The sequence below is a fragment of the Lindgomyces ingoldianus genome, assembly GCF_010093535.1.
Source record: "Lindgomyces ingoldianus strain ATCC 200398 unplaced genomic scaffold BDR25scaffold_57, whole genome shotgun sequence".
Classification (NCBI taxonomy): Eukaryota; Fungi; Ascomycota; class Dothideomycetes; order Pleosporales; family Lindgomycetaceae; genus Lindgomyces; species Lindgomyces ingoldianus.
Window position 1 is genome coordinate 166,896 of NW_022985218.1, and position 23,361 is coordinate 190,256.

Consider the following 23,361-nt stretch of genomic DNA (forward strand, 5'->3'; position numbering starts at 1 on the left):
GATTAACTTCGGTCAGAGGGGTAGGTAAGGAAGCAACCAACATCATAAGAAACAGACGAGTTAGACAATTGGAGTCAAATCACGCACCCAAAACAAGAGATTACTTCATCCCTTACGAAAGTGATATTTCCCGTCCGCGGTGACCCGGACGGCATTATATCTTTCTACCAGAAAGAAAGAGAATTTACAGGACCGATTTCTAAATCCTGTTCTACCAGCATGAAAATCTTTGAGGACCAATAAACCGGTATCGACTAGTAATGAACATCGAAAAGTGTGGGCCATTTATAGATCCTTCAGACCCCGATCCAGAAACGCCATTTAGTGCTTTGCGGTAACCTTGTCGCCAGTGAGCTTTTCGACAGCTTCCTTGGCGCTGTTCAGGAGTTAGCGGGTACTTCTAACGGTAGGTGGGCGGGAGGGAAGGCGGGGACGTACATATCACCCAAAGCAACCATGCAAACCGTCTGCCAAACGCCAAGACCAATTCTAGGAGTAACTCCACGATACAACCCCTTTAGACCGTTATTCGCGTAAATGTATCTTGCCGTCTTACCGACGGTGAGGTTCTTGGGACGGTTGGGATCCTCCGTCTTGCTCTGCATTTCGACTCGGATGACCTCGATGGGCTGATTCCAAGCTGACAATCCACCACCGAGCGCAGATGCGATGATCTTCTCCATAACGCCCAGCTTTTCGCCGTGCTCCTTGCCAGTGACTTTTCGGATTCCAGTCTCGGCAACTCGGGATAGACCGAAGCGAGATCCCCAGTTGGAGACTTGACGGACAGCAACGGCATTTACGCCCTTGTTGATGCCGCGGATACCTTCCCGACGCCAGATGTCCATGAATGTCTCCATGGTGCCCGGAGGCTTCATGCCAGCAGCAGCAACCTTGTGTTTTGTGATTTCGACCGTCTTCATACAGGTGCAGAAGCCCATGGTAGCGTAGGCTTGGGCGAGACCGCCCGTCATGCCTCCGGTGATACCGGCGACGAAGTCAGGAGCACCAAAGCTTTTCGCATAGAATTCGGCTTCGGAGGCGACGAAGAGCAGCACGGCGCCCTTCGTTGAGGCTTCGATCCAGGCCTAGCATCTGCAGTTAGGTTTGCGGAGAGGGTGGTCGTGCGCAGCGGCTTACCCATGGGATCAGACCTTGGTAGACTACATGTCATACGTTAGCTAGATTGCCCAAAGTCAAGCTCCTTTCAGGCCTGCAATCCGCCGAATATCACCGAAGACAATGTCCACCGCGAGTTTGGGCTTCGGGGGTTGGGCTCCGTGCTGGAAGCGTCGGACGTATGATAATGAGGAGACTCACATCCAAGGACTCCTCCACGACTCCAGACCCTCGCCAAGGCGCCCGCAAAGCCATCAGACCTGTTGGCAGCCATTGTGGTCTTGACCACCTCCAATGGCTGTTATCCGGCCTCGATCAGCAAATGTATCCTTTCGCCTATTGTACGCTCCGAGGTGTGCATTTACCTGTCCCAAAGTAGTCACCCTGAGAACTTGTCAGCCCCGATTGGACCATTTTTGTCGGACAACACTTACTCGAACATGTTCAGTCCAGCTCCGACTGCATTAGAAACATCGGTCAGCTTCCACTCACAGCCGGGGATACAGATGTGGGCGATAAGACTCACGCAGCAGATTGCTGAACTTCACAGGCTTCTTCTCTAGCTTCGGAGGTGCAGGAATGCCTGCGACTGTTGCGGTGGGTGCGGACATAATCTGGGAGTATTGTCTCGATAAGGGCCCTGACCAAGGGAATAGGGTGCTTCTTCGCAGAAAAGGGAGAGAGAGAGGGGGGGGTGTTGTAGAGAGATTGCGGCGAGAGACGGGAGAGGTGGTGTTGTCTTATGCGACGAAATGTTCAGATGTGGTCGTAGCTTTGGAGCGCTCGACGGGCCTTAGTGAGAAACTTGGTTGACGCGCTAGTCGGGGAATGGTGAATTGCTTCTTTGGACCTGGCCCGCCAAGCACCTGCCCGAGCCACAGTAGGACACAGCAGCGATGAGCAAAAGGTGTCGGATACCGGTGAGTTGTGATTTGATGTCAACTCCAATGTTTACCCGTGGATGCCCGCTCCAGCTCCTCAGGAAGAAGCAACGACACCATAACTTCCACAAAGCCAAGATAATGAAGGTATGTGCATTATTCCCGTCATTCAGCGACCCAGCGCCTTGCCTGCGCCATGACACCGCCAGGCAAGACCCTTCGGCCAGTGTGTTGGGATGGGACCCGCGCGCCGCGGCTCCCCAAAGACAAGCGCACGTGCTGTCAACACTCAACAAGCCGGCGGCGGCCATCCTCACCCTCACCGTCTGTCACGCCAAGTACCGTTCCTGCTGACACACTTCGAATCCCTCCGCTCACCGCCGCCGGATGGTGGAGAGATCCCGAGTATTTTTCTTCAGCGTAACCGTGCTCAATCAAGCCACCTAAGTCGATATGCAAGCCAAACCCGAGCCATGCATCGGTTGCCGACATACCGTCTCTTATCGAACCGCGGATATGCGGACTGTGTTGCTGCGGGACACAAGGGAATTCTAGGGACAATCGCATTTATTGTCTAATGGAGCCTCTTCCGATGTCAAAAAAGGAGGCTTGACGGTCCATGGTGAACACGAATTGCATGGGTGTGGAGCCCTGTGGCGCAAATTCGGAAATGACATCAGCATTCAGGAACTGAAGGTTATTCATAGAATCTCCGAACCAAAAATGGCAACTTTTGATTTTGGAATGCATGGTATTGGTGACAAGATGTAGGCTGAAACGGCAGTACTACAACGAAGACATTCAAAACGATTGAAGCTCGGAGTGTGCCAAACACCAAAAATATACGCAGCCTATACCTACAGTTCCCATTCTATCCGTGAGGGGTACATAGAAATTCTTTTCAGTCTAAATCAAACCATGTCACCCTTCTCATTGGCCCATTCACTAACCTCGCGGCTATTTTACAATGTAGCGCCGACAAGCTTGGCATAGGCCTCAGTGCTGAAAGACTTGGGCCTCTCGATAGGAGCACCGACGGCACGGTCGATGATGAGCTGAGGAAGGACACCAAGTGCGCGGGAGACTCCGAAGAGGACAGTGTAGTAGTTCTGCTCAGTGAGGCCATAGTATTGGAGGAGAACGCCGGAATGAGCGTCGACGTTGGGGTAGGGGTTCTTAGTCTTGCCATGCTCGGTGAGCACACCCGGGGCTATTTTATAGACCTGGCTGACAAGCTTGAACATTGGGTCATCGGGGAGATGCTTCTGTGCAAATTCACGCTGGGAGACGTAGCGGGGATCGGTCTTGCGGAGGACGGCGTGGCCATATCCAGGTACGACTTGGCCGGCCTTAAGCGTAGACCAGAGGTAGTCCTTGATGGCTTGGTCGCTGAGGTCGTTGCCAATGGCCTTCTTCATCTTCTGCAGCCAGACGAGCACTTCCTGATTGGCCCTAGAAAGAATTAGCAACCACTCATGCAGGAAATGTACACCGGGAAACTTACAATCCGTGAAGAGGACCGGCAAGGCCATTGAGACCGGCAGCTAGGGACAGGTACGGAGAGCTGAGAGCGCTGCCGACCAAGTGGGTAGTGTGAGCGCTAACGTTGCCACCCTCATGGTCAGTATGGATGGTGAGGTACAACCTCATCAACTCGACGAAGTCCTTGTTCTCGGAGAATCCGAGCTGGTTAGCCAGATTGAAGCCATAGTCCTGATCCTTCTGGATAGGAGCAACGTTGCCATCCTTGTAGATATTGCGGTAGATCTTAGCGGCGATGGTTGGGAGCTTAGCAATGAGGTCCATGGCGTCCTCGAAGGTGTGCTCCCAGTACTGCGACTTGTGCATTCCCTTAGCATATGCCTTGGCGAAGTTCGACCCATGCTCGAGAGCAGTGACAGCGATGGAGAACTGAGCCATTGGGTGGAGGTCGTTGGGGCAGCGATCGATCAATTCCTCGACGAACTTCGGGACAGCGGAGCGGGCAGCCCATTCAGCAGAGAGGTCACGGACCTGCTGCTCTGAGGGAACCTCACCAGTGAGAAGAAGCCAGAAAAGACCTGGATCAATAAGCGGGAGCCCACGATGGAAGCAATATTGTCGTACCTTCTGGCAACGGCTCCGCGCCGCCGGGGGCCTTGGGGAGGACCTCCTGGCACTCGGGGATCTTCCGAAAGTTAGCAGTTCGTTCAGTCTGGAAGCCAGGTTGTATCACGCACAGTTTTGCCGCGGAACCGAATACCCTCTTCCGAATCTAGGACGGATCCCTAGCAACTGTAAGCCTATCCATTGGGCCGTGCGTAGTGATTGCGGCCACCAACCTCCCAGACGAGCGACTTGATACCACGGGCACCGCCATAGACCTGATCGAGAGTGACCTCGCCGACGACCGTGCTACCATGCTCTCTGTTTCGATGGGCCATTAATACTGAGGAGCAGGAACGGGCGGATGTGCGACTGTGCCTACTTTCGGAGCTTCTTGATCTTCTCGATCTCCCCGGGGAGCTTGGCGGCGAAGGTCTCCTTCAACGACTGTAATCGGCACAGTTAGATGATTTTCCACGCAGAAGGAGGCGTCTCTCGCACCTGTGTCTTGCCGGTAGAGTAGCAGCGCAGGCCATTGGAAAGGGCAGCAGATCGCCAGGGCGCGGCGGAGGTGAACAGGGAAGAGCGCAGGGCGCGGGAACCTATTCGCAGAGAAGAGGCCATCTGGAATAGGATTGGGGAGGGGAAGGGGAGGGTGGAAAGGAAATGGGAGAGTGAGGATGGGCTGGGAGGGTGTGAGGTTGTTGAAAAGTCTTGTAGCGAGCTGGGGGGGAAAAAGAAGTGTTTCGTTGGAGCTCATCAAATCCCGAAGCATGGACCACCTCCGTCATTCAGCGCTCCCAACGAGGCCAGCGGGAACGTTTTCGCTGGCCGCCGTCGCCCGGAGTTGGGTGGCTCTCCTCCCAAAAGCCGACGGGTGTGCAGCAGCAAATTGAGATTTGTGAACGCGGTGCCAACCTCAGCACCCACTCTGTGCAGGGACGGCATGATTTCGAACAGCCTTGCAATGGTCTCCGAAAATCGACCATTTCCGCTGCGTGGGGCCAGCCGTCAAGATCTTGTCGCGGCCTGCATGCTCTGATTGCTCGAGCTTAAACTTGCATCTGCAATTGGCACACTTTTTCTGGCACTTGGAGGTCCAGTGCCACACGTGATCAGATGCCTCGCTTAGCTCAGACTTAGCCCAGGCACGCTTACCTTCCTTTGCGACGCCGAGGCCCTTCAATGCCAACACCAGCACCGCACCTGCTCTCTGGCTCTCACCACGGCGGCATCTCCTGAGCGTAGAATCCCACCACCATCGCCGTTCATTTCACTGTTTCTTTTCGTTTTGGCGCCAGCTCGTCGCGACTCGTCCTTGACCGTGAATTACAGCGCGCCTTGACCTTCGCCTGAGGGCAGCCGCATCCTGTAGTGTGAGAAGAAAAACTGCCAGCTCCCAGTACTTCAACACCGCGACCCGCCACTCCACCGCGGACTTGCTCCCCCCATCTCGTACAACCCACAGTACTGCAGTACCACCTAGACCTTCCTACGTCCGATCTTGACCAGGTAGATCGAGTTCAGGCTGACGTGTTTGCCTTCGTCCCTGCCTCTGAAGCGCTCTGCGAGTCTTTCTGCGCAAACCCGCAGCATTTTCTTTGCTTTGTCGTCGCATCTGATATCTGGTACACCTAACCTAGCCATGTCAGCCATGGAGGAGCTGGGCGCTCTGCTGCAATCGCTGCAGACCCTGAAGCCGCCCGGTGTTACCAAAACAAAAATTGAAGCCATCACCGCGGTTTGCGTCCAGAACGTTCAGGTATGCCGGCTCTGCGGCCTTTGGTTCTCTCTATCGAATTAATACTAAGCCCTTCCTCTACCATGTAGTCCGATTCCACCGTCGTCCAGAATATCGTCCACCAGTTCAAGAACAGCCCCGCTACACATAAGCTGGGTGTACTTTATGTTATAGACTCGGTGACTAGACAGTGGGTGGAGAAGGCTAAAATAGCTGGCCAAGCCGTCTCCAGAAATGCTGCTCCAGGAACTTTTGCTTCGGGCGTGCAGAACGTAACGGATGCACTCCCCGCTCTTATGAACGATCTTGTCCAGTGTGCCCCCCGCAATCAGAAAGAGAAGATCTCGAAATTACTGGACATCTGGGAGCGTGGACAAACATTTCCGCTAAACATGCTCGTCGGCTTCAAGCAGCAGCTAAACAGCCCTGCTAAGAGTAAGAATGGCTTTCAATCATCTTCCCATGCTTTCCTTCGTTATGTGACTCTTTCTCGCTCTTTCTCGCTCTTTCTGACTCTTTCGTATCTCAGATGGTCATACCCCTCCCGGTAGCCCTCCAAAGGGCCATACCATCGCTGGTGTTCCAGCTTCCGGACCTTATGCAACTGCCCAAACTGGTCTTTCAGCGCCATCTGCGGTAGACCCGGGTTCTATTCTCGCTTCGCTTGCGAATTTCGGGCAGCAAAACCCCTCCAGTGTCGGTCTAACTAACTCTGCACCTGCAGCCCCACCTGCAATGCCGTTCCTTCAGAATATAGCTCCACCCCCGCCAGGATTCGTGCCACCTCTTCCATTGGCGACAAATGGACAACCTGCACTTCCTCCCCTTCCAATGGGTGGTAATGACTTGATGAATCAGATTCTTCACGCTATAGCGAGTGGCATGATTCCGCCTGATCAAGCAGTGCACGTATTGGCTGCTCTGACGACGAACCAATCAAGCGGCCCCCCTCTCATCCCACCTTCCTCACAGCCGCCAGCCGCAGGCATCGCGCCGCCGGTTGCTCCCAACAGTGCCCAATCTAATCGATTTGAACAGGATGGTAGTAGGTATCGCGACCGTAGCCGCTCACCTGACTATAATCGTCGTCGCAACTCTCCCCGTAGATCACCGCCACATCGTCGCAATAGTCCAACATATGATGCATACGATCCGGCTACCCGGAATGAAGCCAACACTTCACATCGCAGTGAGCGTAGCAGAGGCCGTGGTAGGCATCGAAGCCGTAATGAGTTTCGCCAGCGTACGCCTCCACCACCACCACCACCACCACAGCGAAGACAGTCTAGTCCAGGCGTGACTGCTGCTCGTCACGGGCAGCCAAAGTTCCTAGAATGGGATAGAACCTTGCCCCGTGATAACATTCGAGTTCTCAGCCGCACCTTGTTCGTAGGTGGTGCCGGCGGAACAGAAGGTGAGATACGAAGCATCTTCAGTCGATTTGGAAAAGTTCAGACGTGTATTGTCAACCAAGACAAACGCATTGCGTTTGTGAAGATGGTCAACCGTGTCGACGCTGTTTCTGCCAAAGAGGGTATGGATAAGATGCAAGACCAAGACGCCTTGGCAAAGGCTCGCCAGGTAAGGTTGATAGGCGTGCAACAGCGGACAGCTACTAATGATCAAGCAGACACGCTGGGGTGTAGGCTTTGGTCCTCGAGATTGTAGTGACTACGATAGTGGTGTTAGCGTGATCCCAATTAGTCGACTGACGGATGCCGACCGCAAATGGGTCTTGACAGCAGAGTTCGGCGGAACTGGTGGCCGAGCTCTTGAGGGAGGAATGGTCATTGAAGAGCCTGATATCGAGATTGGCGCAGGGGTCTCATCTAAAGGCAAGCAGTTTTTACCATCGCCTGAGTAACGCTAACCCACTCCTAGCTATTAGCCGTCGTGTCCCACCAGATGGAGGACGACGCGGAGGACATGGGTTTGGTTCTCGAGGTGGTGGTTTCGACAATGGTCCACGCTTCCGTAAGGACAACCGTCCACCAATCCAACAATCCCGTCATATCACACCACGTGCCGAGGTTACCGTAGCTGTTCCGCCAGCTGTCCCTGGCTTTGGCTTCCAACTACCAGGGATGTCTGGATTTTAAATGACTTCGAGCTAACCCGACGAGCTCCCGATACAGAGTAGAGGTAGTCTTTGTATACATGAGACCCTACTCGCGCTGTAGACTTTTTTTTTTTTTTCCCTCTCAGATCACCGGTTTGTTAACTCGCAGTTGCGAGACCACTCCAATTTGCGGGTCCCAGCCCCTACGATCACGAAAACTGTCCATTTCCCTCCATGCAAACTTTCTTTCTCTATCTCTGGGAGGCCAGTGTGCAGCATAGCTCAGTAGTTAGCGAGGCGGCTGGTTCTGCTTTCCTAAGCCTTCCCTAATTCAATGCATTGCATGGCGTTGTGGACGGAGTAGTAAGGATAAGCAAGCAACTATGAAAATCCGGTGGCACCTTTCGGGCCAAATTTCTAGGCTTTTACTTTCAATACATTGGATCAGATCCGATCGGATTGCGGTAACCCCCTACCAATTTTACCCCCTTAATTCGAGTAGAGACACTCGAAGATATATTCATGTAGTTATTACGATTAGGCATTCTCAAGGTTTGCATTTTCTGTGCGAGTTGTGGGATAGCTGTGTATTTCTAGTAATGCTGAAACTGCTTTTATACGTTCAATTCTGACGATCTTGGGCCACTGATGGAGTGCCTTGAACGTGATCTCAATACATCATGTGTGGCGATTGAAAAATAAGGGCAGTTCGCGGGTTGAAACATATCTCAAAAAATGACCTATCATAATCTGCACAGATCGGGCTAGTCACTTGCCATCAACTTCTTCCAGCCTCAACCCTCAAGCCCTTTCCCAAGCCCTTTCCCAAGCCCTTCTCCTTCATTTCCTCTTCCTCCCCTCCCCCTTCTTCTGCGCACCCGTTGTCTTCGCCTCCCCCTTCTCCTTCCCCGCCACCTTCGCTTTCCCGTCCTTCTCCTTCTCTGCATCCGGCGCCCCCTCAACCAACATATCCGCCTTCTTCTCCTCTCCCTCCTCGTCATCCCCACCCTGTCCAAACTCATTAATCCTAGAATAATCCACCTTGTACACCCACGTCTGATACAAATAAACAAAGAAAATAACATCATCTCTCAGTGTAGCTAGCCGATGCAACGTCGGCATTTTAATCGTAAACGCGAATAAATCGTCAATAAAAGTATTCAGGAACTTGTACGTCATTGCTCGGCCTGGCATGTGCGCGACAGATTTAAGCCTGTAGTTGATGTACAGCGATGGCACCATCATTAAGAAGCCATAGGCGTAGACGGAGCCCACGAGCGTAGTGATGATGAACGAGTACCAAGATTTATGGGATTCGTATAGCAAGGAGTATATAGCGTAGGCTAGGAGCAAGGGAACAGCGACCCAGTACAAATACTTGAAGGCAATTTGGTCGTATTCCTGTGTTTTTTTCTCCGTTTCGGAGAGGATGTGTTTGTCCTCGAATTTAATAGTGTAGGGGAGGAAAGAGCCGGGGGAAGTGGGGCGGATGCGGACGTTTACGGTTTTCGTAATTTTCCAGGCTTCAATAGCGATGCCCATACCCTGGCCGAAAAGGATCATCCAGGATGTGTTTTCGTTGTTGTCCATGAGGTAGAGGAAGATGATGCTCTGCATGAAGACGTTGGCCATTATGGTGCGGAAGGAGGTGCCGACGTTGTCTTTCTTTTTGCGCCAGTGGGAGACGTCGTTTTTGAAGGCGAGCATTTCGAAAAACATGTGCAGAACGGAGACTACGGCTGTGATGCCGAGAAGGTAGGTGTTGCTGTCGATGAGGATTTCTTTGAACAATTCCATTTCGGTGCCGTCGCCGCCTGTAGGGGAGGGCTTGCCGGCTGCAGCTGCAACGGCTTGGGAACGCATGTTTTCTTCCATAGAGGCATAAAGGGAGAACTTCCAGTTGCTGAGGTTGTTGAGCTTGACGTTGATGGGGAGCCGAGTAACGGTGGAGTTGAGTTCGGTCATGTGCTTCTTCAGCTGCCAGAAGGTGTTGGTGAACAGCACGGGGTAATACCATCCATGTTGACCGGACGCATCTCTGGCGCCAGTTCCTTCCAGTTGGAAGAAAGACCTGGGGCCTGGGTGCATCACCGGGTAGTTAACGACTCCAGAATCAGGGATTAGGGAGATGGTGAAGTTGGGATGATAGTACGAAGCAATAACTTTGGGCGCCTTCGCTTCCTGCGCATCCTGTTCAAGATCGTCTGCGCTGGCAAGTAAATTACGAGTCTTCGCTACTTTCTTCTTGGGCAGATACGTTGTCAAAGGGCGGACGAAATGGTAGGCCTTGGAGATATCATAGCCGATGGCGGTGGGGTCGGGGACGGCACCACTCTGAGCAACATAAAAGTGCGCGAACAGGGTCGCATTCTGCTGGACCGAACTGGGGACAGCGAACTCGGCATGGATCTCCCGATTATCTTTCCAATCACCGAATTTGAACTTCTTCTCTTCGATAAGGAGAGAGTCCTTGGGCATCGACTTCAGCGCGGGCATCACCAGGGACGGCGAGATGTACATGAAGATATCCAGCTCAGTTCCAACTGGCCACATAGGCGCGATGTTCTGCGGAATGGGTTGGTACTGCGCACCGATGTCCAAGCTATTAGGGCGGTCGGAATAAGCAGGAATCTGAACAGTTGTGCCTGCGACAGCGGCGCCTTTCGCGGGGTCTGCATTTTGGGGTTGAGCCTGGGGGAGGAACGTCTTGGTAGCGAATTGGATGAGGAAGAAGATCCCCACACTCTGGATGAGCGTCTTCACGAGCTATACAGCGAAGATAGTCAGCAATCGCACGACGGAGGAGGGAAAGTTGCGGCGCGAAAAGAAATGGAACCTACACTACTCCCGGCGCCCTGCTGCTCTTCCTGTCGTACCTCAGGCATGGCTCTAGTCTGGCAAACCGAGATGATACTCGGAGTTGGTGCCGCAAACGAGAAGTTTGTGATGGAAGGTAGGCGGCCGAGGGGCGGCGGACGGCGGAATATGTTGCAGTTTCGCTCTGAAATCGTACGCCAAGGGCGAACTAGTCGGAACTAGCTTGACGGGCTGCAAGTGTTCGCGGCCGTTCATTTGCGCCACGAGGAGCGGCTTATGATGCAACCGGGACAAGGGGTTTGGCACTTGGTGTGGTGGATAGGGCGTGGCCGACGACATTAACTGTCCGTGTGGAAAAAAAAAAAAGCCACTGCCTCTGACTATGACTGGCCCTTGGTAGCGTATAAAGAAGCCACGCTCCTTGCTATACACTCGTTTCGATCTTGGAATCTTTTTCTTTTTTTGTTCCATCATTTCCACCAAGCTTCTGAATCCAGTCCTTACGCAACGACCCCCACCATGACTTCGGCTTCAACACAGAATCCCGCTTCGGCGGGGAAGCAACCCGTAGTCTGCGTATTGTGAGTCTTGCCCCTGAAGCCACCTTATTTCGTTTGTCTTGTTGCTAATTGACATCTCTTTAGCTGCGGTGCCTCTGCCGGCACATCCCCCGTCCATGTCGCTGCAGCCCGGGAACTGGCCCGGGCCCTGCACGCCAACAACATTAAAGTAGTTTATGGTGGAGGTACCGTTGGCCTGATGGGTGAAATCGCCCGTACTCTTGTTTCCCTCTCTGGTCCTTCGTCTGTACACGGCATCATCCCCAAGCCGCTGGTCAAGTACGAGCAGAATCACGACCCAGACGACCAAACCGCACACACCATCGACGAGAAATTATATGGCAAGACAACTGTAGTCAAGGACATGCATACGCGGAAGCAGATAATGGCGAAGGAAGTGATTGAGGGTGGGCCCGGCGGGGGGTTCGTTGCGCTGAGTGGAGGGTACGGCACGCTGGAAGAGCTGATGGAAATCACGACTTGGAACCAATTGGGAATCCATAGTATGCCAGTGGTGGTATATAATGTAGATGGCTATTGGAATGGACTGATTGAATGGGTTAAGAATGCCGTCCGTTCTGGCTTCATCGTGTCGACCAACGCAGGAATATTGAGCGAAGCACTGAGCGCTGAAGAAGTGATCACATGCTTGAGAGAGTATCAGAATGCGGAGGGGAGATTTAACCTAACGTGGGAGCAACAATAGGTCATTGGCAACGGTAGGCTGGTGCGGCTCCTTTGCGGGTGACAGGTTTCCTATGACAAATGAATTTATGGCGAAAGACACGCACTAGAACATGGCTATTGTTATGGGTTGTTTAAAATTGAGCTAAGTACAGCATTGGCGTAACGGCATGTATTCTTAGCCAGAGAATTTACTTAGCGAAGATCAAGGGCAACCACTGCATCGCCAATGCGAATTTCTTTATATGGAAAGCCGTAAACGATATACTGATTCCACACACAGGTCTGCAGGAAGATATTAAACGTGGTATGCGTAAGACAACATACACTGCTAAGGCTTGCATTGGAATTACCTTTGTACTTGCTCCTTCCCTACTCCAATGAAACGTCTTAGACAGCAGTATATCTAGTCTAATATCTTACAAACTTTAGTATTAAAGATGCCGCGAGTATCTTTAATCAGAAGTCGAGGCTTACAGGCTGCGTTTAAGAGACTAGTACGAAGGTTCTTTCGGTATAGCACTAAGTGTTTATTCCCCATTAAACGATATTAGATTTGCAAAGGCAGGAAGAGAGTTCTGTACATGTGCTACGAGGTGTGCAGGAAGCTGAATGTAGAACAAACTACCTATTCAAGTGTGTCAAAAAAGTGACCTCTAAGATGTGCATGATGGATCTACAGCAGACAGTATGTGGAAAGAAGCTCGGGATCTAAAACTAACATCGAGAGATTCGGGTAGAGAATCTCAAGGTACGGCAATGGTAGTAACAGTAGTATTTGAAGAAGGCTCTAAAACTTAATTGATAGACAGGCCGTTAATATATCTGTCACGAACGACAATTCTCAAGTCACACAAGCACTTTCCGACAAATCCTGGATCTTCACACCTCTATCCCACTTCACGAAACCCCACCAACCCAACCTCTACTCTCGTTACAATTTCCACCCCTCCCCCTCCTATACCCCCCTACTCTTCGTATGCCATCTTCAAAAACTCTCCCGCCGCCGCATACACATCCGCCCAGCATCTCCTATCATCGAAACCCAATCCCAACCCCACCTCCACACACCCAATCCACTCTCTCAACTCCTCAAACCCAGTCTCCAAAAGATATGCTTCAATCCTCGCTTCCAGTTCACAGTCCCCATCTACATCCCTCAAATGCCACTTCCGACTCCAACGCTCTGATTCCGTAACATTAGTCATGCCCCGCATTCCGCACTCGATGCTTTCAAGTCGGTTGTCGGGCAGCGAATATAGGGCGGCCATCATGTTGTATTTAGCACAGATGGAGTTCACAGTGTCGAAGTCAGAGAGAAGGTTTGCGGCGAGGGATTGGCGTGCCGAAGCGGCGGATACGCAGGTAGTACCTGATTCTGCGAGCAAGGTTTGGGAGATAGCGCGTCCCGTGCCAATTGGAGCATTTGCACTGAAAGCAGTGGCCGGAGTAGTGGATATCGGGGTTTTGGCAAAGAGTTGGAGATGGATGGGTTCAGGGGTATTTGCGAGGTCAGAGAGGAGTGGGACGAAGAAGAGCTGGTCTTTTAGGATGAGATCGGCGTATAGGACGCTCAGGAGGTAGTCTTTGGGCTACGTCGTTAGTATGTATTAGCCTTAGAGTAGTGAAAGATGCGGTCATACTAAGATCTGCATCACTCCATCCAAGCTTAGCCTGAGGGTATATAGTAAGCTCATTGGTGTTTCCTCCCACACTGGTGTCCTCGCGCTCGCCACCCTCAGAGATGCTGCTGCGGCTGCTGCATGAGGATAGCGGTGGCAGTGCCGCAATGATCGGAACTTCGACGTCGGTGGGAAACGTCAGTATCTTGCCCGGGAAGTGGTCCGGGAGATGGATATGGCCGTTCCGTGACTCGAGATCCTCGTTGTGAGTGATCTCCTGGTTGCCATAGAGATCGAGAATAGAATCTGAAGACATGGTGACCGTGTGTTTAGGCTATGAAGATGAAGAGCTGAAGAATTCGGATGGACAACGGGGAGAGCTAAAACAACGCAGGGGTAATGCTTAGATGGCGCCTACAATCTTGATCGTTGGGGGTTCGCTGAAGAGGAGAAGTTGGGTGTGCGGATAAGATATCAAGGCCAAGGGATGCCAGGTGAATGAAGCTTCAGAAGGAAGATATACAGGATACCGGGGTCGTGATTTGTTCGCAGAATACTTGGATTTGACTGTGGGCAGAAGGGGACAGAGGAGAGAGACCACAGCTAGTAGGTGCTGTTTTTATAGAAAATTACAACGCACAATATGTGTGGGGGTCGGAGTGAATGCCATAAGGGAGGGCATCGTTCACGCTTCACCACTGCCACCTGCGTTGTAAGTCAAGGTGGGTGCAGACAACCTTGGAACGTCCACGCTCCCGCCTGCGCAAACGCCGTGATAAGAGGGAATTCTCAACACCTATTCAGTGGCTGCAAAAGGCTCTTCGAGAGAAATGGACACGTCCTGGAGGTCAGCAGAACAAGAGTAAGGGATGGACGCCCAGGTAAAAACATATTGCTCCAAACAAGACTTCAGCTTCCATTCAAGTCACAATTGAGATCAGACGCACTGGGTTCCGATCTGCATAGTCTGATCTCTTCCGTAATAATGTACAATTCTCAGTGCGATGCGTAAATGTTGCGTTTTCTGATATGCACTGGTTCCTCGCCCTTTGGCGTATCTGGTATCACCTTCTCCAATTTCTGTAACTATTAGGCAACGCTTAAGACAACATGATACATCTATACACACCAGCTTATCGAACACGCATTTGTTCAGCTTCCGCTCCGGCGCTCGGCAATTCCATAGCTGTTGGTTATGATTCTCCAAACACTGCCAGTGACTGCGGAACTCGTCCAAACAGTTCTCGTTGAGGTCCTTAATACTACAACACTAGTTAGCCACAGCTGGACCGCATGACATGACCGTGGGGACCTCGTACACGCTCGCAGCGCATCTCGTGACCTTGCGGCCTTCCTTCATGCAATCAAACTCTCCCCGACCGTTTGCCTCGGTCTTGCACATCATGTAGTCATCATTATAGGCTTTGCATCGTGCACCAATAAAGAAGGAGGCACTCAAGAGGGGTGCTGAGCTGGCCCCGAGCTCCTTGACTTTAGGGATGTGGTCGGGTAGAGGGGTCGTATCATAGAGGGCTTGCTGATTGAATCTGCGCTCAATTAGGTCGCGGACGCCGTTCAATAAGCGCGAAATGTAAGTACCTGGGCTGTCGTGCCGACATTTTGAGTTTCGTGGGCCAATGGCGGGGAGGGTGCCACCAGTGTGAATTGGTGGTGGGAGCTGGTTCAGAGGTGAAGTCGAGGATGATCGCCAAGATAGTGCACGAGCCGCATTGCGACTGGCTGAATGGACCTGGAGCTGTTCCTTTACTTGAGCAGCCTGCTTCGCACTTTTCTCTGTCCCATCGTCCTCCGCACCAGGAAACCCCCTTCGATCCTCTTAGTTTCAAATTTTCAGAGGCTACTGGTCCTTTCCGGCAACTGCTCCCTTCTGTGGTGTTCACGATCCTCGAACTGCGCGTGGTGAAAGCGCGTCAAAACAAAGGCTTCACGCATCTCTCGACACTCCTGCACAAAGCATTGTTTTCGCCGGTATAAAAGAATATATCGCCGAGCCCTAATACCTCCCCACTTCCGTCAACCCACCAAACTACACCTGTACCATACTATTAGCATGTCGGGGTTTAACTTTGGCAATCCGAATCCCAATCCAGAAAAGAGAACGGGCACGCTGTTCGGCAGCACCATCGGTCCACCGGGCGGTCTCTTCGCCCAAAGTCAGCAGAACGCTGCTTCCCAACCCGCCCCCAGTCTCTTCAGCTCAACTGCGGCTCCACAGGCCGGCGCTGGCCAATTTCCAATGTCGCAGCAAAATCCCGGCTTGTTCGGTGCGTCTCAGCAGCAGCAGCAGCAGCAGCAGCAGCACCACATGTCGAATAATAGTATCTTTGGGGGGAAGTTGCAGCCCGCCCCCATGCTCCCAACCCTGCAGCAGCAACAGCTTCAGCAGCAACAGCAAGGACTGCCTCAGCTGAGGCAATCTAGCGCTTCGCCCTGGCCAAATACTTCGATCAGCGGCCATAGTACGTCTACCTTGTCTCTTCCCCTCACATATGTTGTTGACACTTGATGCAGGAGAAAAGTCGGTTCAGGACCAAATAACTACTCTCTTCACCAAGTGGAACCCGGCTAGCCAAGACTGCGCGTTCGGCCACTACTTCTACAACCAAGTCAAGCCTGATGAAGCCCCTTTCTACGGACCTCAGCAATTCGAAGACGAGAAGAAGTGGGAGGAGGCGCTGTCGAAGAAACCGAGCCCTGGCTCCATTCCCGTCCTGGCACGAGGATTCGAGGAAATTGCGGCCCGCATCCAAATGCAGCATCTGGCAGTTAATGGGCTCCAGTCACGTCTGCACGAGATCAACAGCAGTTTGTCTTTGATGAAGGATATGCATGAGCTGAACGTGGCCTCACGAATCACCGAAGCGAAGCGGAAACACATTGTTTTCACCCAGCGAACTTTGGCGTTAGCGACCAAGGTGCAGCTTCTGCGCAACCGAGGATACGTCATGGACCAGGCGGAAGAAGAGCTCAAGAAGAAGCTCATCGATTTGGAGAAGAAAACCTTTGATCCAGTGCTTGGCGGGCGGCAGGAAGAGATCTGGGCGCGGATGTCCGGAGTCCGGGAGCGCGCTCGAATGTTGCAAGAAGAGACGGAGAAGCTGGGGAAAACGGTTGACAGCCAACAGAACGGTGAAGTGCTGTCCGAGGAAGACCAAAAGGCTTTGGAGAAGCTACTGAAAGACTACGACAAGCAGCTGGAGCACCTGAAGAAGTGGGTGGATGACACGAAGCAAGAGTACGACGAGTGGGAGAAGGAGAAGAAGCCGACGAACATTGGCAGGTGAACATGCCGAGGACACAGGCAGTTTCGTACCATCGTCGAGCAATTCTTGGAGGAGCATTTTGGCAGGATAAAAGTCTCGTCTGGATCATCACACCGGCTTGAAGATACCCATAATTCACGAATGACGGAAATGCTGATGTTCGCTACATTCATGTCACCTTCCACCCGTATCCATCGCATAGCTGCGAAGCCAAACTTACATCTGCCATCTCCAGCAAGTTGAATGATCGAGCACATTAGAGATAGCACGTCAACGTCAAATTTGCATTATCCGTAGAAGCGAGAGACATCCAGCCAATAGACCAATACTATCTATATTGTTACAGTGCATGCATCCACCCCCCTTCCCCCCTAAAAGTACATTGTATAGTGTCCCTCATAGCGTCCAAGTTTGTCGTTCCATCCCAATACCATCACAGCCGCCGAATGCATATGTATTCCGGTAGCTTTTCGTATGAAAAAGGGCAATCGAATCGTTTAGACGAGTTTCTTCGCGTACTCAACGGCGAAAGGAGCTTCACCACTCTATTAGCCAAACACTGCACAGAAATTCATTGTCCCTCATCCCGACTTACAAAGGTAGAGTAGTAAACAAGCAGCAGCTGTCCATCGGATACTCTGCGCAGTTTCTGCCTCGCCAGCCTTTGCACCCTCAATCAGTTACACGAACAACATCGCCAAAGCAAACTAGATATTCGCAGATGAGGTTGGAACCCACCTCGAGCTCCTCTTTAGAAGGTGGTGGTGGTGCTGTTTCTTCGGTTAGAATCATGCTAAACGATAGCGGCAATGAGAGACTTACGGCCTCCGAACATCTTGGACTTTAGGAGTGAGGGATGAGGGGGTGGGGGATGTGTGCAACGGGTGAAGCAATTCGGAAAGTGACGTTCTTGAAAAGTTGAGCTTGGACGGAAAACTGGTCGGTAGTCGGGGTTTGGATTTTCCGCAAGCTCGTCACGTGTGCTGAGGTGAATTATAACTAGAGGCTTATCCACAATTTGGCTGAGGTTATGGTGCGCTTATAATATTGCAAGCTGGTGTTGGATGAAATGAACAGAGGGGGTTGTCATTGTTATTGTAGGCATAGAACGACTAGTATTTGTTGGAACTATTGCATTCCTAACCCTTCTAATAATGCGCTCTCCCTTGACTTCTGAACGTCAGGAAAGCTGAGCACCATCAAACGTACAATATGAGAAACACGCTTCCCACCAAATGCTCCCTTGGCCCTAACCAGAAAAGCTTTCATCTTTAAAAGTACAAGGGAATCCGGGGGATCCATACCATTTATGTGCATGTGCAACCCGTATCCTCTCGCCCAAGGCATAGGCGAAAAGAAACTCACTTTTACTTAGACCAACACTTCACACATGAACCCGTTCATTTGACCATTTATTGCCCAATTGCTTAGCATTTCCATGCCAGAAATGCGTGTCATGTTACCTATCTTCCTTGCCCCTTCTAATCCCAACGCCCGCGACACATCTACGCAGATCTAGTTCTTCAGCCCCAGCTTGTTGAAGAGGCCGCCGGTCTTACCTCCTATCGTCTTGTTGTCGTCGAAGATCTTCAACAGGCTCTTCCAGACCTGGCCGGGCTCTTGGCTAGCATCAATTGGCTTCCAAATGCCGGTCTTTTGGTAGTATGCAACAACGGGGCTGGTCTGTTGGTGGTATGTAGAGAGTCGCTTCTTTAGGGTATCGGCATTATCATCGGAACGTTGTATTAGCGGCTCGCCGGTAACGTCGTCCTTCATGGCCTCCTTGGGCGGATTGAAGATCTTATGGTACGAGCGGCCGGAGGCAGGGTGGACCAGACGGCCGGTGATTCGGGCGACGAGGAGCGCGTCGTCGATCTGGAGCTCCACAGCATGTTCAAGGGGCTTGCGGGAGCTTAAGAGCATCTCATCAAGCTTCTCTGCTTGGGTCACAGTGCGGGGAAAGCCGTCGAGGATGAATCTGCGCAGCACAAGCTGTTGTCAGCGAAAAATGTTCTTGAAGGAAGCGTTGCCAGGCTAGGGAGGGCTCTGGCGAATGCCATTGGGGGCACATACCCGTTCTTGCACTCTACGTTGCCTTCTAGCTCGCTCTTGATCATGTTGACCATGATTTCATCGCTCACAAGACCCCCGGCGTCCATGATCTTCTTCGCTTCCCGCCCGAGAGCAGTTTTCTTTGCGACCTGCGCCCGCAGCATATCTCCGGTAGCCTAAAAGCATTAGCATTCATGTTCCCCATGCCCGAAAATTACCCATGGAACTCCATTTAAGTAGATAATACGTACGAGATGGCAGACGCAGTACTTTTCCTTGATCTTCGGCGCTTGTGTTCCCTTCCCTAGAGGTTCTTGTCAGCGAAATATTCGCGCCACAAACAAAACATCCGGGGAAAAGATAAAACAACTCACCAGCACCCGGTGGACCCATCAAAATCATCCTCACGCCTTCTAATTGAGCCGCCGTGCTCCCACCTCCACCAGTCATTCTTCCCTCGAGCTCCGCGATCCGCGCTTCAAGCCGCGAGATGTGGGATTTCAGGTCATTGATGGCCTGGTCCTGTATGGGAGCCATTGCGCCGATATGTGTAAAAGAAAAAAGGGGGGATAAAGATCTGGCGAGGTTGTAGGCCGAGGAAGAGGGGTGGTGTAGGCGCAATTGGGTGCGAGAAGGGCGAAGATGTAGCTTGCTGTTGGGTGAGGTTGAGAGCTTCCAAGGTGAGGAAAACGGCTCGGCTGGACGGGTTAACTTGGCGTTTGGCGGTTCCGAGGTCGGGGAAGGGCCGATATTGCCTATGCACGTCGCAAACACACCGAAAGAGCATATAAGAGAGTGAAAAAGGCTTTATTGTTTCCAGAGACACTTTACAAGTGTCAGAAGAATTTCTTTTGGCTCTCGCTTTCCGAGCAATGCGCGGTTTTCAACATCGGTTTCCCCCAGATCGAGGCGCACAGGCCAATCAGCCATCACCTGGGCAGATCAGATCGGGAAATGCGAGGTGATGCTATCCCGGTCTGAAGGAACTGCCCACGTGTTCACGGAACTATGTTCTCAACAAGATATGTGAGTTTTACTGAGAACATATTCTAAAAAGGTCGTAGCAAGTGCGGTTTTCTTTGGAAAGCCCGATTGCAAGACAGTATAGGGTAAACACAGGAACATATTTGATTAAGGCATTTTCATCATTCATGACCTCCCAGGGCGGAGTCCAGTATTTCATTGCGCGTATGCAAATATAATACTTAAGGCATCACAAGCTAGAGAGCAATTAGCATCAGTACGAGGACTTGGGGGGAAAAGAATAGTGCCTCTATTGAGTAGAGCCTATTCCACATGAAACATCGAAGAAACCCTGAAAGAAAGTGAGAACTGTGCTGCCGCAGTACTCACTTGAGAACATAGAATTTTGTTGCTGGGTACTACCCGACACGTGGTTTAAACCAGGCATGTCTGACGCGCCGCCTGTCCGTACCTGAAAATCATCCGAGATCTAAAAGAGAAACCCGATAGTGTCATAGAGCCGAAGCCCAACTCCCCCAACACCATGCTATGCACAAACCAAATACGAACAACTATGCCGCCTATACACACCTTGACTGTCTAACAAGCTAATTTTCACGACCTTCCATCATCCGTAAGCCCAGAATCAATAGGCGCGGACCTTTTTGCCTGATCCAATACTGTCCTCGGCCTTACGCTTGCCGAGGACTGAGTCCGGCGTGCTTGGTGCAGCTAGACTAGAGCCCTTGCTATACTCCTCCCAGCAAGTTGCGTGATAAACCTTGCCATTGACTTTAACTGCGTCCATCCATACGAAATCATTTGCTTCGACTAGCCATTGCGGTTCAAACTTCTCCTGGCAAATTGGACAAGGCGCATGGACGAGGGCAGCATCTGTAGGAACAGGGACATATCTGTCCTTGGTTTCCTTCTTAGGGGCGGCGGTGGCACTAGTGACACCATTCACAGCTTGCTCCGGGGAAGCTTCGTCAACTTCGCGATACTCTATCCATTCCTACAATCTCGTTAGCTTCGCTAAATGATTTCGGCTGAGTTGACGTACTTTCTCACTGATGTACCAGCTACGATGGATACCACGCTTCGCAACATCTGGATCCTTGACCTTGAAGTGCCAATCCATATGACGAGCTTTCCTCTCTTTACCCTCCAGAGAGGATTCAAATCGACGTCCGCATGTAGCGCAGATGTTGGGGTATGCTTCGTACAATTTCGTAATCAAGTGAAATCGAGGTCTAAATGTATATAAGCACTAGGACTACATGAGGAGATGAGGCTCAACCTACTGCTTCATTGATGCTGTGGTTAGATCCACATCAGTATGTACCCCAGTGTTCGCTGACACCTGTCGGGTCATTGGCTCTGACGACAGAGGAGTGGCTTGAGCACTCATTGGAGGGCCCGGAGGAAGCAGGTTCTGTGCCTTCAATGCATTGAGAAGCCATTTCACATCACCGGTTGATAGGGGGGCAGCGGATGACTGCGGTTGCGATTGTGGGAAAGATGAATGTGGTTGAGGCACTGGGGCCATGGGGGTAGCTGCAGACTTGCTAAACTGTCCAAGGAGTTGTGCAAGATTAACAGTGGTTGCCGAAGCGGGCGCTAGAGCTGGGGATTGAGCTGTAGGAACTGGTATTGCCATCGGAAGTGGTGCAGCAGAAAAAGGGGGGGGATAAAATGGCGCCACCGACGCGGGTGTTGATGACGAATTCATTGGAGAAGAGACCCGCCTCAGCATGTCCGCAAGAGAAGGAGTTGTGGCTGCGGGAGCTGGGGACGGCGGAACTGGAGGTCTTGCATTGGCAAGGATCTGTCCAATGTTCACAGCAGTGCTTGAGGGCGGAAATAGGGGAGATGTGTTCTGCTGTGGAGAGGCAATGACTGGCGGAGGTATAGAGGCAGGGGGGGTAAAGGCAGTGGCCGGTGCTGGGGGAGGCGACATGGCTTGAATTTGATCCGCGGCCGCTTTCAGCTGCTCTGGAGGAAGGGTTTGAGTGTTTAAGATCATCTGGAGATCGAGAAGCGCCTTCAGCTTCTGTTGGATGGCTACATCGACAGGGCTCAAAGCCCACGCCGCTTGGGTAGATGTAATGAGTTTGCTCAAACTAGCCTTCAAACCCTCTACATCGATGGCTTGAGGTGGCTGCGGATAGAACGAGATGGATGGCTGAGACTGGATTTGCGGCGTGGCTGAAGGTGGATATTGCCCATAGGGTAGTGCTGGAGGCAAGGGCTAACGATTATTGGTTAAGAGGATCTGTAATGAAGGTATAAAGGTTTAACTAACCTGTCGAAGCCTTGGGTCATTCGCCGCCGCAAATCGAGTAGCATTTTGTGGGGGGGTAGGAGTATTCCTCCAAGGAACACTTGGCATCGGTCTTGCAGGCATGTTATGCTGTATGCCCGGTTTCTGCGACAAAGCCTGTTGCTGAACAGCAATCGTACGAAATTTTATGAGGGCATTTTCAATGTCGCGGGTGACTTCAGGGGAGAAGACAGGGCGCATATCCATTGACTCAGGAACAGGCTGTTTCCAGGTCTTCAAGAGCCCTTCCATTGCCTTTCGTGTAGCGGGGTCCATGAGTGTGTAGGCATCCATGAAAGTACGATACAAATTACGACCTAGATAGACCGTGTATGGAGTACCCACGTTTTTGACGATGGAATCGAGAACATATAGAGCAGGGAGTTTCCACTCTGGCCGGGTCTATGCAAGTTAGCTGCTGAACCAATTCAAGATTTATGGTAGGAAGGACCAGTCAATTAGGGAGCATAGGCCACTTAAGAGGGGTAGAGGCTTAGAACAGACAAGTGAAGATGAAGTGTGAAAGTGGTGCCAAGGCCTGATTCACATGATGTGAACTCCTGAAAAGACTCACCGTTCGAATGTGATTCTCCAGTTCTCGGGATATGGCTTGCGCATACTCTGTATTCTCCTTGGCGATCAGGGTTAGATTGCTAATCTCAGGTCTACTATTGATTTTCAAGTCTTGAAGAGCGTCTTTGAAGTCGGCAGCGACCTCAGCTGAAGGCTGAGACATGGTGGGCAATCGTTTTCTGGGAACAGATGGGCAAATAGGCTAAGTTAGAGGAGTTTCGGGGCTTGTAATAAAGACACTGTGGAATAAAGCTACTCGCTTCAGGGTCGATGTGTCGCAACCAGATCCGCGAGGCTGACCCCTAAGGCCAGGAGAACAAAGTAGACTTCTTCCTCTCGCTAACACAGGAAAAGAAAGGCTGTATGAATCGTTGCTAGCTATGACCTTGCCAGGCAAGAACAGCGGGTAGTCTGCGCTTGAGCCCTCAGGACAGAGACGAAGCTCGCCCTCCTCTCCTGCCACCGCCTCAACAGCCCCCGGGGTGTTGCCTCCAACGTCCAAGCCACTGAGAGTAGAACAAATATGTGACTTCGAAAGAACTGAGGCGAGAAAGTTATACTTGGCTACTAAGCGTGCAAGAAGGCAAACGGAGGTCGT

General features: G+C 51.7%; 11 protein-coding genes across 11 annotated transcripts; 3 read left to right on the forward strand and 8 right to left on the reverse strand.

Moving 5' to 3' along the window:
* Positions 1 to 115: 115 nt before the first annotated feature.
* Positions 116 to 2,165, reverse strand: BDR25DRAFT_307662 (mitochondrial DNA replication protein YHM2). The gene is made up of 7 exons (XM_033690877.1): positions 1,646 to 2,165; positions 1,554 to 1,578; positions 1,485 to 1,503; positions 1,321 to 1,417; positions 1,141 to 1,163; positions 439 to 1,088; positions 116 to 376 (listed from the first exon to the last, which is right to left on the reverse strand). The coding sequence occupies exons 1-7, from the start codon at positions 1,728 to 1,730 to the stop codon at positions 322 to 324; spliced, it is 954 nt and encodes a 317-aa protein (XP_033540474.1). The 5' UTR covers positions 1,731 to 2,165; the 3' UTR covers positions 116 to 321.
* BDR25DRAFT_107369 (uncharacterized protein) lies at positions 1,899 to 2,439 on the reverse strand. Its single transcript, XM_033683522.1, has one exon. The coding sequence runs from the start codon at positions 2,309 to 2,311 to the stop codon at positions 1,937 to 1,939; it is 375 nt and encodes a 124-aa protein (XP_033540475.1). The 5' UTR covers positions 2,312 to 2,439; the 3' UTR covers positions 1,899 to 1,936.
* Positions 2,440 to 2,712: 273 nt separating this feature from the next.
* On the reverse strand, positions 2,713 to 4,807 carry BDR25DRAFT_307663 (putative citrate synthase). Its single transcript, XM_033690878.1, has 7 exons — positions 4,587 to 4,807; positions 4,468 to 4,532; positions 4,322 to 4,406; positions 4,220 to 4,267; positions 4,107 to 4,167; positions 3,505 to 4,060; positions 2,713 to 3,452 (listed from the first exon to the last, which is right to left on the reverse strand). Exons 1-7 carry the CDS (start codon positions 4,707 to 4,709, stop codon positions 2,963 to 2,965), a joined length of 1,428 nt encoding a protein of 475 aa, XP_033540476.1. The 5' UTR covers positions 4,710 to 4,807; the 3' UTR covers positions 2,713 to 2,962.
* A 773-nt stretch (positions 4,808 to 5,580) lies between these two features.
* On the forward strand, positions 5,581 to 8,097 carry BDR25DRAFT_107458 (uncharacterized protein). Its single transcript, XM_033683524.1, has 5 exons — positions 5,581 to 5,847; positions 5,916 to 6,261; positions 6,356 to 7,407; positions 7,457 to 7,661; positions 7,708 to 8,097. The coding sequence occupies exons 1-5, from the start codon at positions 5,731 to 5,733 to the stop codon at positions 7,923 to 7,925; spliced, it is 1,938 nt and encodes a 645-aa protein (XP_033540477.1). The 5' UTR covers positions 5,581 to 5,730; the 3' UTR covers positions 7,926 to 8,097.
* A 628-nt stretch (positions 8,098 to 8,725) lies between these two features.
* Positions 8,726 to 10,995, reverse strand: BDR25DRAFT_297747 (cleft lip and palate transmembrane 1; the record flags this gene model as incomplete). The annotated part of the gene is made up of 2 exons (XM_033689022.1): positions 10,726 to 10,995; positions 8,726 to 10,651 (listed from the first exon to the last, which is right to left on the reverse strand). The coding sequence occupies exons 1-2, from the start codon at positions 10,768 to 10,770 to the stop codon at positions 8,726 to 8,728; spliced, it is 1,971 nt and encodes a 656-aa protein (XP_033540478.1). The 5' UTR covers positions 10,771 to 10,995.
* Positions 10,988 to 12,168, forward strand: BDR25DRAFT_307667 (uncharacterized protein). The gene is made up of 2 exons (XM_033690879.1): positions 10,988 to 11,283; positions 11,347 to 12,168. Exons 1-2 carry the CDS (start codon positions 11,222 to 11,224, stop codon positions 11,966 to 11,968), a joined length of 684 nt encoding a protein of 227 aa, XP_033540479.1. The 5' UTR covers positions 10,988 to 11,221; the 3' UTR covers positions 11,969 to 12,168.
* Positions 12,169 to 12,914: 746 nt separating this feature from the next.
* Positions 12,915 to 13,505, reverse strand: BDR25DRAFT_245180 (uncharacterized protein; the record flags this gene model as incomplete). The annotated part of the gene is made up of 1 exon (XM_033685879.1): positions 12,915 to 13,505. A coding segment is annotated over one exon (591 nt), but the record flags the coding sequence as incomplete, so codon positions are not given.
* Positions 13,506 to 14,449: 944 nt separating this feature from the next.
* BDR25DRAFT_272820 (NADH-ubiquinone oxidoreductase-like protein 20.8 kDa subunit) lies at positions 14,450 to 15,239 on the reverse strand. The gene is made up of 4 exons (XM_033687331.1): positions 15,168 to 15,239; positions 14,888 to 15,115; positions 14,698 to 14,830; positions 14,450 to 14,648 (listed from the first exon to the last, which is right to left on the reverse strand). Exons 1-4 carry the CDS (start codon positions 15,185 to 15,187, stop codon positions 14,565 to 14,567), a joined length of 465 nt encoding a protein of 154 aa, XP_033540481.1. The 5' UTR covers positions 15,188 to 15,239; the 3' UTR covers positions 14,450 to 14,564.
* Positions 15,240 to 15,355: 116 nt separating this feature from the next.
* BDR25DRAFT_297756 (uncharacterized protein) lies at positions 15,356 to 16,873 on the forward strand (the record flags this gene model as incomplete). The annotated part of the gene is made up of 2 exons (XM_033689023.1): positions 15,356 to 16,048; positions 16,101 to 16,873. Exons 1-2 carry the CDS (start codon positions 15,640 to 15,642, stop codon positions 16,871 to 16,873), a joined length of 1,182 nt encoding a protein of 393 aa, XP_033540482.1. The 5' UTR covers positions 15,356 to 15,639.
* A 1,124-nt stretch (positions 16,874 to 17,997) lies between these two features.
* BDR25DRAFT_347127 (adenylate kinase-like protein cytosolic) lies at positions 17,998 to 19,716 on the reverse strand. The gene is made up of 4 exons (XM_033694234.1): positions 19,279 to 19,716; positions 19,156 to 19,208; positions 18,926 to 19,080; positions 17,998 to 18,830 (listed from the first exon to the last, which is right to left on the reverse strand). The coding sequence occupies exons 1-4, from the start codon at positions 19,439 to 19,441 to the stop codon at positions 18,368 to 18,370; spliced, it is 834 nt and encodes a 277-aa protein (XP_033540483.1). The 5' UTR covers positions 19,442 to 19,716; the 3' UTR covers positions 17,998 to 18,367.
* Positions 19,717 to 20,513: 797 nt separating this feature from the next.
* On the reverse strand, positions 20,514 to 22,926 carry BDR25DRAFT_245090 (uncharacterized protein; the record flags this gene model as incomplete). The annotated part of the gene is made up of 5 exons (XM_033685875.1): positions 20,514 to 20,882; positions 20,931 to 21,120; positions 21,172 to 22,105; positions 22,169 to 22,592; positions 22,765 to 22,926. The coding sequence occupies 5 exons, from the start codon at positions 22,924 to 22,926 to the stop codon at positions 20,514 to 20,516; spliced, it is 2,079 nt and encodes a 692-aa protein (XP_033540484.1).
* Between the last annotated feature and the right edge of the window lie 435 nt (positions 22,927 to 23,361).